Source organism: Neodiprion lecontei, chromosome 6, assembly GCF_021901455.1.
Source record: "Neodiprion lecontei isolate iyNeoLeco1 chromosome 6, iyNeoLeco1.1, whole genome shotgun sequence".
Taxonomy (NCBI): Eukaryota; Metazoa; Arthropoda; class Insecta; order Hymenoptera; family Diprionidae; genus Neodiprion; species Neodiprion lecontei.
The window spans coordinates 3,583,724-3,600,321 of record NC_060265.1 but is presented as its reverse complement, the minus strand read 5'-3'; the positions used below and the strand labels follow the sequence as shown (position 1 = coordinate 3,600,321).

Below are 16,598 nucleotides of genomic sequence, written 5' to 3'. Positions count from 1 at the left end.
GTGTCACGTACTCAGGAATTAACTTAACGTCTGCAGCGAACTCATGGTCTACTTTTACTTTATGGACTGACTTGCGAATTCAACTTTAATGTTTGTAGAAATGCACAATACTTAATATTGGAAATTATTATTCAACTGGCCGTTTCTCTGTTTTCTGAGAAAACAGGAAGTTATTGTAATCACCTAGAAAATGAAAAGATGAGTTTTCACTAGATCTCGTTTCATCATAAATAATTTAAATGAAACGAGTCGTGAAAGCCCTTTATTAGATGCTGAACATATCCAGTAATTCCCCTCTTTGATACTAAAATGTACTGAATCTTACATACAGTTGAAATATCATACACGTTAAGATGAATTCAATGATTCAACATTCGATTATTTGTAACATTCTTATACTAATGCTGTAGAATCATAGTATGGTAGGTGAGGTAAGTGTCGTGTTGTAATACAAGTAAAATACAGGGATCAGATATTGATAGAAAACACAGTATTAATAATATTAATGCAAAATATATTTCGTTTTGTAAATACATTTGTACCGATATATCAGCTTGAACTACTGCTTTCTATGTTATTCAATTTTGCCTTTTTCATTGGTTTCCTGTGTTTCTGAATTTTTTTCATCAGTTTTTCCTCTTCTTCATCAGGGTCTTTCCCTTCCAAAATCAGCTTTTTTCTTTTATTTATTAACTTTTTTTCGTAAAAGTCAGTCTCATCAAGCTTTATTTCAGCTTCTCGTTTCGTCACAGATATTTGGGTAAAAATTGTCACAACTTCTTTATCTGCAATTGTAAATTGACAAAAAAAAATCCGATAATTAATTTTTGCTTAAGTAGATTATTCTGTCAATATTTACTATCAAATTTAATAATTTTGGTAACTCAATTTTCTTGAATCTACTTACCATCAATTTTGTACTCTGTCAGTTTCGTTCCAATAGTTTCTTCAATGGCATGGATTAATTTAATATCATTTGGTGTCACTATAGTAATAGCCATTCCACCTCTCCCAGCTCTCGCTGTTCTTCCCACTCTGTGAATATACTCTTTTGGAATATTGGGGACTGTATGATTGATTACTAATTCTACCGTTGGAATATCCAATCCTCTGGCAGCAACCTCAGTAGCAATAAGTATCCTTACATGGTTTGATTTGAATTTACTGAGGGCTGATAATCTTTCTCTTTGTTTTATCATTGCATGTAGAGCAACATTTGTAAAACCAACTTCGTTTAGGGTCATGCACAGTAGTTGACAATTCCTGCAAAAGAATTTTAAATGTGTAATAAATTGTATAATTCAGGCATAGTATTACTTTTACATTGCATCGTTATTAAAGAGTTACCAAGTAGTTGAAGTATTTGAAATGCACACGTTTAGCTTACTCACTTGCAAGTATCTGTGAAAATCATAATAGATCCGTTTTCGTTATTGCTTCTAAACATTCTGATTACTTCAACCAAGTAAGCGTCTCGAGCTTCTTTTGGGCTCAGCACGTAATGCTGCTCTAATTGGTCAACCGTTGCTACACCAGATTCCTCCTTAGATTCCCACATGTAAACCTATGAAAGCACATTATGAAATTCTATTTTTGATTAATAATAATAAAAAATTAACTGGCAATAAGCGATAGAAAAATTCTCTGCATGTGTGAGAAAGTATAATATATTTTTACCTTGTTTGAAGAGACCTTCTGAACTTGATCCAAGGCATCAGTAATAGTAGCACTGAAGAGTAAGGACTGTTTTTGTTTGGGTAAAGCTTGAAATATTGTTTTAATCTGCTCATCAAATTGTCCGCTGAGTAAACGATCAGCTTCATCAAGCACCAGAAATTTAATTCTTTTTAAAGTAAATGTATCACAGCTTTCTAAATGGTCAGCCAAACGCCCAGGAGTAGCAACAACAATATGAGGATGCCTAGCTAACTCTTTTCCCTGAATCATCATATCCATTCCGCCAACAATGACTGATTTTTTCAAGTTTATAGCTTGACCAATCACTGAAAACTGATCTGCAATCTAAATAGAAATTCTGATATTAGCAGAACAGTTGTAAATATTGGATCACAAGCAAGAGTTTGTACGATATACACCTGAAACGCCAATTCCCTTGTTGGAGTAAGAATAAGAGCAAATATTCCATATGGATCTTCGCATAGCTTTTGTAGAATGGGTAAAGCAAAAGCCAAAGTTTTGCCACTTCCAGTTTTAGCGCAGCCGATACAATCTTCTCCAGCCAAAATTCGAGGAATACAGTTGGCTTGAATAGGAGTAGGCTTTTTCAATCCTAAGAATTGTCACGAAGATTAAATTATTTTTCACACAGCTATTCGTACTGTGTATAAAAAAATTAATCTGACGTACCAATGGAATTACATTGTTTGACAATCCAGGAATTGAGCTTCAGATCGACGAACGAGTTTACTTTGTCAATCATTCTTGACGAGGTATCAATTTTTTAGGTTATACTTTTGTTCTCCACATTCACGCACCCGCATGCCTGCATGCTCTGCAGTTGAAAGTGATTAACGTCATGATATATAATTTTAATTTAGTTGCGCAGATTTTCTGAACGCCGGTTGGTTGAGTTACATTTAATGCTTCTGTTTCACCGCGAGAGGGCTGTACTAAAATTTTGGTGCATTCTGTGCACGTATCAAAGCGAATATTTGGTCAGAAATAACCAATGAAAACACTCGATATGACACAATGAATACACAAAGCGTTCATAAACCAATTCACCACCCAGATTAGTGTCATGGCGATAACGAAGAGATGTGCGAACAATGTAGTAAGTGAATAACGTTATTTTATGTGATACGACATCCCTGGAACCGTTACACAGTTAATTTTTCATGATCGGTTGTCGTAAACGATGAGCCGTTGCCTAGAAGAGGATTGCTGTGAATATCCAGCTTAGAATGTAGTACATTTCTTTGATAATTCATAGAATCGCTGTTGTGCGTAATTAACCTTGAATTGATAAGATTGGGGAAGATAAAGTAAAAAAGAAATGATCAGTTTTAGCATGGTGTATTCTATACACATGTTAAATTGGTATAGCATATAATATGTTCTGACAATGCTCTACGAATATTCGTGAGATAATTTTTATGATAATACTCGATCAGTCAATTATAGCTTCACAAGTACGAAGTGAAAAAAATGGCTAGTGATTTATCCAGCGGTTGTACCGAAGTCATTGAAATATTGGACGAGAAAGAAGAGGGTGAAATATCATTGGAAGATGTAAGCTCCTCGGAAGAAGGCCAACTCAATGACAGGTGCAATTTGAGACGCAGAACAGCCGGGCAGTGTCCTATCTGTTTGTCCACAAAACAATGCGCCATTTGGTGCGTTGCGCCAACAAAAACAAACACCTTGAAAAGCTCGATGAAAAAAGGTGATTTAAAAAATGATTTCTTTCTCTTTATTATCACTTGAATGTTGATGGAAACGTCAACTTTCATTTGCTTTGCAATGAGTTTGACCGTTCACGAGTCGGTACTGAATGCGATTTTCCTAATTTATCATTGTTTTAATACAGTGGAAGTAAGGAAAATTACACTCAGTTCACACTGAGCACAGTGAATTAAATTTACTACGAATTCGAGGTATACTACTCTACTTGCATTCTCAAAAAAAAATTGTCCAGACTTGGAAGTATTAGAATCTGTTTTATTACAAGTCTAGGCTACCTTGAAAAAAAAAATTATTGATGTGTTCCTATACCTAAAGGAATTGTTTTTCGGAGATAATTACTAGAATTCAGAAGTTTGAAATGAAAATGAAACAGTGAAAAGCACGTTTCCTAAGTTTGTAACTTCAATATTTTGTCTAACGTTCAAATCATCTCGTAAATATTTTCTGACTTCAATTCTACGAATGCCTTGAATGATCAAGCTCATATCTATTCCAGGATTAGAAAAATATTGAGCTCAGTATAAAGTGAATCATTGACCGAGTCATTTCAATAATGTCATTCTGGTAAAGAGTTTCCAAAGTAATAATTTGGTAATTTGATTTCTTTTGAAATCCCTGAGTAATACAAGTAATCTAATATTTGAACATTGAGCTACCTTTGATTATTACCGAAAGAACGGCGTAGTTACCTTTTGCATGCATCGTTGATGGTTTATATTTATTTATTCATTATATTGTTTTGTATTTATAATATCCGTGTTGCACTTTTCTAATCTGTAAGCAGAATATTTTTCCCCTTAAGATGCAGTACAAGAAAAAGAAAACTGTGACCACACCAAAGATTCTGGCTATTCTGGTTCCAAGCACTGCTCATCTACTTTACAAGAAAATAATAATGACCTCATACCAATCTCGAGTGATAGTGATATGGAGATTGTCGGTCTTGCTGACACTGTTAAACAAGTACTGACTCTACCGCAAGCAAAAACCACAAAGGTCCGAAAGCGTAGAAAAAAAAAACGGTCTCAAATCTCGTCCGTAACTGCTGAAAATGCCGCAGTAAATACTGCGACTAATCTAATGCCTGAATCTTCTGTTATACAAAAGCATGACTCACAAGTCTTAAAGGATAATCACTTGCCGAGGCTACATCGGAGAGAGTCAAATTCTCCACATAAACGTCCAGGATCTCCTTACAATAGGTCCAGAATTGCAAAATCACCCATGAGAAGGCATAGGTCACCCATCGGTAGAGGGAGATCACCTTTTATTAAATCAAGGTCACCATTAGGACATCCACGGTTACCTGTTTTGCGAAAATCACCTATTCGTAGGCCTCGATCTCCAGGTAGAAGATTATCGCCTCATTCACCTGTAAAATCACCCGTTAGAAGGCAGCTCAGGAGTTCTATGTCCCCGACGAATACTTATATTGACATGTACGGCAATGTCAACAAACTTTTGAAGAAGGTCAGGCATTTGAAGACAGTTGGCTCACTATCAGCGAATCGAAATGTAGATAAACTCAAGGAACACAGACCTTCTTTAAAGGACAAGTTGAATAACATGATTAAAGCTGATAATGGGAGTAGTGACTTTACAATGAAGTCAAATAGAGAGAGTAAATTTGTTGAAGATGACGACGATGAGGAAGACTTGGCACTTTTACGTAAAATGGCGTTGGAAACTAAACCAAAAAAAAATGAAAAGGTTCAAGAAGATACGGAACTTAAAGAAAGTACACAGCGGGAGATTAATAATATTGATGAAGATGTCGAGGATTTGGAATTACGCATGATTGCTCTTCGGTCAGCCGTGGTGAAGAAGCATCAAGACAGAATGCAACGCGGAGTAATGGTAGGTAAATCGAAAAAACGTCCACCCTCTGCTCGGACTAACACAGAAAGCCCATTCAGTCAGAGCTTCTTAGACAGTATTCCTATTCCTGATGAGGAAGAAAAAAAATTTGAAACGCCACCGGTTACACCTACTAGAGAGCTTAATGAGAATACTAATCCTGAAGACATGGAATTGGATTCCGAAGTAGAACTGGATAAAGAAAAAGAAGCAGAACCTTATTCACCTACTGATCGAATCTCGCAAAACATTCCCGTAGACACGGAGCTGCTTGGTATTCATCATTCAGATGTATCATTTATCACACCAACTAGTCAGATAACAGTTTCGGACAATTTAGATTTACAAGTTCTAGGAAGTGCGAAGATTAAAACACTAACAGGGGCATCTTATCTCCCACTGAACAAAATGTCTGAAAATAATGTTGATTCAAGTAAACATGTTCTTCCAAGTTCACAGTCTCCCACAAGTTCACCCTGTTTTCCAAATAATATGACTCAGATATTAGAAAATAATCATTGTCCACAGTTGGGTGATTATTTACCTACTACACCCTACTCTCCATCGGAGCCCATCACTACTCCTGATATATACTTGTCGCCCCAAGTTGATTCCCACTGTAATTCAGACCCCAATCACATACCTGATACTCCTTACTCACCAACAGATACTCCAGTGTGTGATTTTGAATTGAATACTACACCATTGTTTTCTAATGTTTCACATTTCCAAGAATCCGATATGAAAAAAAGCAAACGTAATAGAAGTGCGTTAATTCATATCAACCTAATTTCAACTTCATCACAGGATATTAGTAAAATATCAAACAGCAACATCACAGAAAATTTAGCATTGTCGCCGATAGATTGCCCTAAGAAAATGGTGGAGATAGAAAAAGAAAACATGTCACAAACCTCGTCAATGGATGCAGATATCGGATCTGCTTTTAATTCATTGCTGAATTCTCCTGAGGACACTATGATCGAGGTAGATGATTTGCCAGAGACAGATTTGGATGGAAGTCCGCTAGTCCCTATGCCTGCAGAGCTTAGAGATATAGAAATTCATATTCCTGATGCCATATCTCAAGAGATATTGAAACTTAGCCAAGAACCGTTGTATCTTCAAGGAGTTCCAGATGTTACGAAAGATGCTAATAAAATTCCAACTTTGGTAAACAAATCTCTAGTACCCGCATCAATTTTGAGGTCAAACAAAAATCTTCAGCAACCGTTGCCTCCTAAAAAAATTGATCCTCATCTTGAACCAGCTTTCAAGAGCGCAGAAATGCAACCTGTAGAGATTTCTACTGAATCAACTAATAGTAGTCGACTCTTTAAACCCATCAAACTTGCTCCTGTGATTAAAAAACCTCATCTCAACATGGTTAAACCATCTGCATTCAATTTTTCTGTCAATGATAATGCAACTCTAGAAGATCATGAGAATTCCGAAAATGATCAACCAGCACCGTCACAAAATAAACAAGCAATTCGGTCTTCAAGCAAAACGCGCATGTCAACTGATCAGGTGCAACAGTTAGAAACTCGTTCAATAATTGTGGAAACAATAGGAAAATTACCAGAATCTGTATCAGAATTCCAAACAACTGTTGCACAATACCAAGGACATAGTGATACGTTAAGAAATTCTAAGAAAGAATCAGCCAAAAAACGGAATGGGAGTACCGACGTAGAGAGGAAAAAAGAATCAAAAACAAGCAAGCCAGCTAGAACCAAATCGAAGCATACAAGTAAATCGTTGATGAACAATAAAAGTATAGGAACCAAACATACAGTAACAACTGTTGCAAATGCTATAGCGCCTGAAGAATCTATTAGTCCAGAAATTGTTTTGCGTTGCAAACAGCATTCAAAGTCTAATCGATCAGGAAAAATTCATAGTCCCAAAATCTCTGCGCAGAAAACTCGTAATTCAAGGAATAAGTCACAGAAACCCGTGGTACAAAAAAGTAGCAGAGAGAGCAACAGGCGAAGTAAGATTCAGTCTGTTTCAAACAGTAAGAATGAGAGGAGTGATAAAAAATCTTTTAGGCTATCGAATGATTTGAAAACACCGTCTGCAGATAAACTAAATGATAAAGGAATGGAAATGAATCACCATTCGCTGACTGATAGAAGGAAGCCAGAAGAAACTAAGCAGGTGACGCAACCTGCTCCCATGTTTGTAGAACCTAAAGAGACTTTTATACCACAAACTCGTTCTGTAAGTATAGAAAAAGGCAATAATTACAGTAGTGCAAAGCATTCGAAAACAGAATTAGGTATTCACGAAAATACTTCGAATGATAGCATATCAGATACGGTAACTATCAATGCTAATGTACAAAAAATTAATGATGTAAATGAAACTATTGCAAATATTTCAAATACCTCAACCACCTGCCATACGGAAGGTAAACCTTCCGCATCTATTGCCAACATTCATAGTGAAGGTTCTGGAGATTCGATATTGGAAAACATGATGTGCCAAAAAGTTGAAGCAAATAAGCGGAGAAGAAGTAGCATCGATGAAGACGAAGAGGCGCTCAGAGCTATTCTTCTTGCCTCATTGGCAAAGCGGAGTAAGCCACCTGAACCTATGAATACAATTACAAAAACGACAGTTTTAGCGAATCTGTCGTACAGCTCACCAAACACAAGCACAGATTCTGTCGAAGGTTTGCCAAATACTCTTGCCGCAAAGACTTCGGTATCTTTGGTTTATAACTCAAGCAGCGATTCTACACTGCCATTGTCAAGCCACACCTCATCGTTAAGTAATCCACCTGTGAAAAATTCAATTCCAGGACCATTGTCCGAAGTAGTAACATCTGATGCTGTGACAGCGAAGAGTATATTACCTGAAAATGTGACTCATGATCAATCAACACTCTCTACAGCTCTTTCAAGGAAAAGATCGATCTCAGCAAGTGGCAAAGGACCTCCAAAGAAAATTGCTAAAAAAACTCCGATATCTGCGAGCACTAAAGTTGTCAATAATGCTAAGAAGTATCAGAACACTTTGTTTCAAAAGAAATTGAACTTACAAAAGACAGCAGTGATCACTAATGCCCACAAAACATTGAACCAAATAAGTTTACATGCTAATAAATTGGTGGATGGGAGTAGATCAAGGAGTATGATAACTAATCCATTATCAGAAACACAGAGATTTGTTATAAATCTTGCCTCGGACTCTGAAAGTGAAAATGAAACGGAATTACTAAATAAAGATCACCAAGAACTGGTGAATTCCAATAGATCTGAACAGAAACCAGCGTTATCTATTCCAATGTCGGAATTTGAGAGAAGCGTTGACTTATTTTTGAAAGATGTCAGAAAAAAGCAAGAAACTGCAGCAGCCGCCAATCCAAATTCGACGAAAACTGCTGTAACACAAAAGCCTGTCAGTCCAGCACCATCTACACATAGGAAATCACCTGTACTATCCGCAACTCCATTGGTGAGGAAACAACATCTTTCTTTGCAAATACCCATTCATAAAATAACAGTCTTTTATTTACAGGGACAGAAGTTCTCTCAGTAATTTGCCGAAATTTTCTTGAACTCCGAACCGGGTAGAATAATAAAACAATTGTCCAATGCTTAGTTCAATAATTTTGTTATCCAACGACCTTCTCTATCAAGTGCTCTTTATGTATTATGTTAATCTTACAGGCTGTTCGTCATCTACCAATTTCACAACAGGAAGAGTACCGTCGTCTGAAGCAACAGATTTTAGAACGTGAAAAGATGAAGTTACACCGAGTGCTAGGAAATAACAGTTCACCGCTATCTCCGAGCAGTAAAAGTAGCGGTACTCCACCTGGTCCGCTGTCACCTGCCAGTCCAGTAGCATCTCCCATAACTTCAAGGCAAAATTATAATGCTCCTTTAAATTCTCAGTCACTAATGACCACAACTAGCAAAGATTATAAATTGTGGAATATTAGTGTTCAGAACAATTTGAAAACTACTATTTCTAGTGGTAAATCAAGAGCGACCTCTGTTGTTAGTAAAGCAGATGGTTCAACACCATCCATTTCAAATCTTAGTATTCAAATTCCAAATGAAACGACGAATGTTAAGATAGCCTCTAAAAAATCAACTGACTTGTACATTCCTGTGAGCACATCACAATCTAGGCTAGTAACAGCGGTAAAATCAACCAAAGATACAGTGAATACTGAAGACACCCACGATTCTACAGTTTTCATGAAAGGTCAGTCAAACTTAAAAAATGTTCATGTACAACTGCAACAAGGAAAGACTGGTAGAACAGTCAGCCTAAGAGGAGGTACAAACTTGAATACGAAATTAACTGTGTCCAATAATCAAGAACTTCAAGAAGTCAGCCCCCAGGAATTTACTCCAACCGAGATTTCCACGAATATTGAAAAGAATCAGACTGATATAACTGCCACCTCAAGATTTGCTTCCAGTTCCCCTTCCATGGATTCCAGAAAAACCACAACGGCAATCGATGTCAGCGATAAACGTGATAGTTCAGTAGATTCTATGGCATCGACGTTAGTTATTTCCAGGGAGGGAGAGAATTCAAAGAATAGTACTTTGATAAATTCCTCAGCATCTACAGTTATTCTTTCAAGAAACGAAAACAGTGATAACTCCAAACTGGAATCTGGAAATCCCGAAAGTAATAATAAAAATTGTGGGGTTTCAAAATCATCTGTAAACGAACCAAAAAAATTAAGAAATAACAAAGATATCTGGGAAAAGATTAGAGGTGATGTTAAGAAGGAGCTGGACTCAATCTCCGTGTTACCATCTAGTGAACAGAAATCTTACTTGGCTAATGTAGAGCACAATTTAGTAAAGAAACGGTGAGCAACAAAGTGAAATTATCTAATTTATTGATTGTCATAATACTTTCGGCAAGTAGTTAAGACTCAGGGTAATAACTATCTGCGATTTTATTGTTATGAAATCCGTTAACTTTTGGTAATGAAGAGCAATCAGGAAGTATTTCTTAATACAGGTATGCTATTCTGGATGATTTATCAGACATATCTGGGAATTTGCGACAGCTTGAAATGGAAAGAGATGTACAAACACGTGCTGTATTGGAAGTGAAAAAACTTCAAGAACAACTCAAATTGGCAGAGGAGAGACTTCAGGCACAACGTGATCGAGTCAATAAAATGGTGCCCAACATCATTGTTGCTTATGAAAAGTTGAACAGCGGTAGAAGGGAGTGTGTGAAGATGACCAGAATCTGTCTTGGATTAGGATGTCTAGTTATTGGAGCTAACTATAAGTATGATTTCATTTCAGTATTAACAAGAGGGTTATAATATTTTTAGCTGATAACTAGTTTATGCTAAATAGGTAAAATCTAATCAATCAAATAATTTTATTTATTGCAGATGACTCTACATAATATTCATGTATTGCATATTCTTTTTTGCAACAGAAATCACTAGTCTGCACATATTTCAGGATACCAGCTGCAGGTGCGCAGCTGTTGAATAATCGGTTGAAACAAGTTGCTGGATGTACTCGCCAATTATCCAAAAAAAAAGCTTCTCTCAGTGTAGACAGAGGCGATGTTCCAAGCCAAGTTCATCCTCAGAGTTCAACAAACAGTATTGACCACTGTCTGGATAGTCCTGCGATTCAATCGCCGCAGAGTATCTCTCAGGGAAGTAGTAAAGAGAAAGATGATGAATCTGTAATCACTATTAGTGTCGCATTAACGGAAGATCACTCAAATTCTAATCCGGAACCTACGGCGGCAGAGGAGGCAGAACAAACTGGTGTATCAGAAACAAAAACGCTAAAACTCCAGGACAGCACAACAGCGGTATTTTTGCCAGGCAGTGTTTGCGAAAATTTACCACAGTCAACTAGCACCCCGAATCCTTCCGGAGAAAGTTATGATGTCACTAAGTATTTAACAGATTGTGAAACTACCATGTCAAAATTCGTTTTGGATGGTCCAAAAGTTGAACTTATTGGTCAAAAGGACAGTCTGGAACAGCGAAAACTTCTTCAACCCTATAAATCTGTTCTTACCCACCTAAAAGTGCCGAGGTGGGTTGACTTCAGTAGATTACGCTATCTGCATGCAATGTTCTCAACAATAGATGTTTATTGACGACTCATAAAAAATAAAACTCAGGGGTTCTCATCTTTCGCATTCTTATAAAATTTATACTTGGACCAATTACAAATCATACGAATTGTTGCGGCATATTAATAATGTCGTTTTTTCGATACTCGTTTAAGATACTAAGCGACTTCTTCTCTATTCCATAAACATCCAGGACGACCGACCCCAGTGGTATTCTATGCCCTTACGAGCTCATGGGGACCTGCAGAGATGAAGGATGCCAGTTTATGCATCAATCTGCCAGAAATGGCTAGTAGCTCTCTGCATCTAACTGAAATGCACTCGCCAGAAATTATACGTAAGGTGGTTCTAGACACGCACACGCAAGCACGCAACAGTCACACATATATTGGCACGCGCATATTTCGTGCGAAGTTTTGTCGTTACGACGAAGTTTCAGTTTTTGAACTTCACGCCCAAACTTCGCGAAGAATAATAATTTCTAATTCATTTGTTGTCAAGTATATATGATAAAAATGCAAATAACCGTAAATACTGAAATTTCGGGTCGATTTTCAGCATATTACTTTTTCATAACACTGTAGTTCGAGTTATATATTGTACCATAAGCTTTAACATCGGAGTATTGCTCAAGGTTTTTAAAATTTTGTTTATTTATACTACATCTGTAAAATCGTACGTCTTAGTAGAACCCTTTAATGCAATTATCGATATTTACTTCTGCTTTAATGAGTTGGTCATCCTAAATTACAGGTAATGTTCCGTCGGAGGTGCAGTATGCCGCGGCAGAGTCCATCCCATTGGTTGCTGCGGCGACACCTCGAGATGGTAAGTTGTCTTCATAACTGAAGGACCTTTACAAAAGAAATTAAAATTCTTATTTGTACTTCTTACGATATGCATTGTTACTTTTTAATTAAATCTTGTTACTGTATTATTTTAATTTTTATCAACGACAGTAGTATGAGAGTGTTCAATACGTAATTTTTTTTTTTTTTGTACAAATTGTAAAAGAAGATTTGAAAAAAAAGAAAACCAAACGAAAGTGTAGTATAACTTCCAAGTGGTTGATGTTATATATGTGTATAAAATTCAAAATAATTTACTATGGCTCAAAACTTGAGTTTTCAAGACACCGCAAGAAGTAAAGGAGTCGAAGAAAATCAAGAAACTCTTCTTTTATATTCTATTTATATATAAATATTAACCCTTATGTACCTGTAAAATAAAATTAATATTTTTTGGCACAAAATGTTTACTTTATTCAGTGTGTTATATTAAGAGTAGTATATTATAAATAATTTTAAATGATGCTCATCTAGAATAACCGTCTAAAACGAAATTCAAGCGGCAATCTTTCCAGTTACCTTAACTTCGCATTGACGGTATGACTGTAAAAACAGGAGGATGGGAACACATTTCTTTTCAATAAATTTTCTGAATTACTTGGTTCTGTGTTAAAAAAAAAGTTCACTTGACAGATGTTGAGTACATTAATCAGATATGATTCAATCTCCATAACTATGCCCGGGAAAGTTTCCCTGACTGTTGCCTTTTGACCATGGCATTCGGCCAGCTTCTCGAGCTTCGTCCCACTTGCGAACCCAGTCAAGTGGACATATCGAAGTGAAAACATCTTTGAACCATTGACATGCTACTTTTCCTTCACCAAGGATATTTTCACATCGATAGAAGTCTGTGTACATGACGAAGCATCTCAATGTCTGATTGGTTTGCTGGAATCTAATTTAAATTTGTTAATTTAAAAGTTTGTGTAGATATATTATTCGGAAATGGTACAGCGATCTACCTTGGATCCAGCCCTGGGGTTCTTGTTTTAGTATACCTTCCATTACCATCTCTTCCAGCACAAATTTCATCTAGTTCCTCCTCAGTTAGGTCATTACGATTAATTTTTTTTTTGCTTTCCTTTTTATCAGCTACCTCAATCAGACCTAAACTTATTTTATTTTCGGAAAAATGTTTAGGGACCTGTTCCAGAGGAGGATTTTCATCTCTTTTACTATCAGGATTGCTGTCTATTTTTGGAGAGCTGACTGGCTCATATGGATCACTCGTGACGTTTACTAGTTTCGATAAATCTACTTCCGGCTGAGTTGGCTCTTGCGCAACTTGTGTCAGTATCTCAGGTGGAGAATCTGTCAATGCTGTTGCACTCTCATTCGCATTCTTCGATATGCCTTGATCAGTTTTCACAGATTTATGTCTTTGCGTGATGTGAGAAGGGTACTTCTTTGGCACTGTCTGCTGATCAGGCTCAGTTGCATTTTGCGTATTAGTGTCATCACCTTTGTTTGGCTCAGACATAATAGTGACTAACTATGCCGTAAATATTCTTGAGCAGCTACAACTGACTATTACTGAATATATAATAGAAGTAATTTATACATACATTAAAACAAAAACTTTTGCTGTGAAGGGAACTGATTATCACAAAAACATTTAAACAAGCTACCATCGTTGATACCATGGATAGTGTGTCAAGATGCAAATTCCTTTTGAAAAGCTAAGCCTAAACAACAAAAGTATTTTCAACTAATTCAGTCCGTATCATAATCCTCAAATGCTAGTTCTAAAAATTCCTCAATCAACATGCCTTTCAGAACAGTTGCATTTAAATTCAACATTTATTGCAAAACGTATTTTCAGGTTGAACGTGGCATTTCCAAGAAAATTTATTATAAACGAATAAGCATGCATAAAGACTACATGGAACGTGATTCAATAAACAAACAGACGTATCGTGACGTAGAATTGTAACGTATCGAATGGCTGCGCGCCTCATTGCCGTGTTGGCGAGTATATTTACGTGGCACGGGATGAGCGGATATTTTGCATTTTTAACAGTGATCAAGTAATACTTGGTCAACTATTCATCACCAGGATGATTGCCCTAGAAGCATTAATTGGATATTTCGCTCTTCTCGCCGTGTGTTTTCTTATTTTGGTAGGTGTTGACAGTTTGGTTAAGGTTATGTTGATTTCGGCAAAGAATAGCTGATTCGAAATCAAGTATTTTTCTACCTGTTGCCTGTTTTGTTTTATCCACTTTTTATTTGTTTTCAATATTTTTATCGTATTTTTAAAATTTGATTGTTCATTCCTGAAGACTATTCACATCATTTTTGGACTGTCCGTTAATTGCAACATTTATTTGTATTTACTGTAAAAGATAACTTATCACAGCTGGCAATGCACGTGTGAAGAAATTATGCTTCACTATAAATGGAACGGAAATTTATCATCTAGCCATTGTATCTATCTTATTCATTTTTCAGTTCTGTGTGGTGCTTTATGCAACAACAAAGCCTTATCCCAAAGTGTGGCGTCACAAGGATGAGAATTACTTTTACAACTTTCATACGGGAGAAAGAGAAATGTTTCCATCTCTTTCTGATGATTGGAGCGTACATCTCAGCATTATAGTACCTGCATACAATGAAGAAGAGAGATGTGAGCTTGTGAAATGCATACAGCAAAATTTAAGAACCTTATCCCAAATGCTCCTGATATTCTATTTTTCAGTGCTACCTATGCTGGATGAATGTATTCAGTATCTCGAGCGCCGCAAAAGATTTGGATTTACTTACGAAATAATTGTAGTCAGCGATGGGAGTACAGATGGAACAGTCACGGCTGCTCAGAATTATAGCCGTAAATATGATACTGTTCGAGTCCTGAGCTTGGTCAAAAACAGAGGAAAGGGTGGGGCTATACGATTGGTTAGTTTGTTGAAAAATCCTTATTACAGTTTCTTTTCAAAAAGTCATAAAGAATGTCAAAATATTTGTTAATTAGCTATAACAGCTTCTTTTCTGATTTAGGGCTTACAAAGCGCCAGAGGTAGCGTACTTCTCTTTGCCGATGCTGATGGAGCTACCAAGTTTAGTGATATTGAAAAACTGGAAGCTAGTTTGCAACAAATCTTGGGCTGTAAGTGTGACCTTGGTATTCAGTCAGTGCAAGTTTTAAATCAATATTCATGGTGTTTCTCTTATCTTAGGTGACTACACAAAGGAGCCTGAAAAGGTAGCATCGTCCGATGCTGTGGTATGTGGTTCGAGAGCACACTTAGAGAAGGAAGAGACTGCAAAACGCTCCATATTCCGAATATTCCTAATGCATGGTTTTCACTTTCTAGTCTGGCTACTATGTGTCAGAGGTATTAGAGACACTCAATGTGGGTTTAAGCTTCTGACCCGCAAAACCGCAAGAACGTTGTTTAATGCATTGCATGTAGAACAGTGGGCTTTTGACGTGGAAATGTTGTACATTGCACAAACTTTACGTTTGCCTATAACAGAGATCGCTGTGACTTGGACAGAAATTGACGGATCTAAGGTAGTTCCTATATGGAGTTGGCTGCAGATGGGTCGTGACTTGGGATTAATTTGGTTGAAGTATAGAATCGGAGCTTGGAAAATAGCCAAAGTTAAGAGCGATTGATCATTTGATGGATTCCGATGGTACAAAAACTATCACCGTATCATTCGTAACCAATGATTATATTCTGCAGTATAGACAAGTGGATGGTACTAGTGAAAATTTACATAAATTCAACTGCTGGTCTGTGGTACATATACATGAAAAGGAGAAGAGAATCATTCAAAAAACTAGTTCTGAAGTTTGAGGTAATTGCCTATGCAAAATGTTTTATACTTTCAACGTTCCTGAATAGTAGGTTATTATTATACTGTGACACAGATTATTGAAATGTGTGGACGCGCGAGAGAAAAATTAAAACTGTGATTGAACAGTTTGTTTTTTAAAGATAGCAATATTTAAACTTATGAAATAATTTTGCTTTACAAAACTTGACAGCCTGGTGAACGATTGTAAGTGATTGGTTTTCAACTTTTCTATAACTGAGATATAAATTGAAGATGACGAGAGTTTAAGAACTGAAAGCATCGAATCATTAAGCAACCTATTGAAGCGTTGTCTCTTTTGTTAAATTGAATATTCAAATAAATCGTTTGATGTATACGTATACTCTTATTATATCTGAATAGTTGAACCTGAAATTTATAATTAGCCGTCGACTCAAGTAATTACTACCATATCCACACAACTGTATCAACCCATTTTATACCATTATTTGACTATAAAATCAGATATAGAAAACAGAAGTTGAAATGTTCTGTGTTATTGCAATAACCCAAGTACCATGGAATATTAAACGTTTTTATTATCTGTAT

General features: G+C 36.4%; 4 protein-coding genes across 9 annotated transcripts; 2 read left to right on the top strand and 2 right to left on the bottom strand.

Moving 5' to 3' along the window:
- Window positions 1-497: 497 nt before the first annotated feature.
- Window positions 498-2,536, bottom strand: LOC107221035 (probable ATP-dependent RNA helicase DDX49). The gene is made up of 6 exons (XM_015659878.2): window positions 2,368-2,536; window positions 2,097-2,290; window positions 1,678-2,022; window positions 1,392-1,564; window positions 908-1,263; window positions 498-785 (listed from the first exon to the last, which is right to left on the bottom strand). The coding sequence occupies exons 1-6, from the start codon at window positions 2,438-2,440 to the stop codon at window positions 550-552; spliced, it is 1,377 nt and encodes a 458-aa protein (XP_015515364.1). The 5' UTR covers window positions 2,441-2,536; the 3' UTR covers window positions 498-549.
- A 215-nt stretch (window positions 2,537-2,751) lies between these two features.
- Window positions 2,752-12,626, top strand: LOC107221022 (mucin-17). 5 transcript variants are annotated; one of them, XM_046744200.1, is made up of 8 exons: window positions 2,762-2,794; window positions 3,135-3,406; window positions 4,229-8,748; window positions 8,964-10,129; window positions 10,285-10,563; window positions 10,746-11,339; window positions 11,573-11,667; window positions 12,133-12,626. In XM_046744200.1, the coding sequence occupies exons 2-8, from the start codon at window positions 3,169-3,171 to the stop codon at window positions 12,222-12,224; spliced, it is 6,984 nt and encodes a 2,327-aa protein (XP_046600156.1). In that variant the 5' UTR covers window positions 2,762-2,794; window positions 3,135-3,168; the 3' UTR covers window positions 12,225-12,626. The 5 variants fall into 5 exon arrangements, with proteins under 5 accessions (XP_046600157.1, XP_046600158.1, XP_046600159.1 ...); XM_046744201.1 differs by having other exon boundaries at window positions 2,752-3,406; window positions 11,573-11,716; XM_046744202.1 differs by having other exon boundaries at window positions 2,752-3,406; window positions 11,573-11,721.
- A 199-nt stretch (window positions 12,627-12,825) lies between these two features.
- LOC124295191 (cytochrome c oxidase subunit 6b-1-like) lies at window positions 12,826-13,952 on the bottom strand. The gene is made up of 2 exons (XM_046744210.1): window positions 13,190-13,952; window positions 12,826-13,122 (listed from the first exon to the last, which is right to left on the bottom strand). The coding sequence occupies exons 1-2, from the start codon at window positions 13,705-13,707 to the stop codon at window positions 12,888-12,890; spliced, it is 753 nt and encodes a 250-aa protein (XP_046600166.1). The 5' UTR covers window positions 13,708-13,952; the 3' UTR covers window positions 12,826-12,887.
- Window positions 13,953-14,136: 184 nt separating this feature from the next.
- LOC107221042 (dolichyl-phosphate beta-glucosyltransferase) lies at window positions 14,137-16,424 on the top strand. 2 transcript variants are annotated; one of them, XM_015659893.2, is made up of 6 exons: window positions 14,137-14,347; window positions 14,679-14,853; window positions 14,926-15,122; window positions 15,225-15,333; window positions 15,404-15,450; window positions 15,542-15,730. In XM_015659893.2, the coding sequence occupies exons 1-6, from the start codon at window positions 14,285-14,287 to the stop codon at window positions 15,596-15,598; spliced, it is 648 nt and encodes a 215-aa protein (XP_015515379.1). In that variant the 5' UTR covers window positions 14,137-14,284; the 3' UTR covers window positions 15,599-15,730. The 2 variants fall into 2 exon arrangements, with proteins under 2 accessions (XP_015515379.1, XP_015515377.1); XM_015659891.2 differs by having other exon boundaries at window positions 15,404-16,424.
- Window positions 16,425-16,598: the final 174 nt, after the last annotated feature.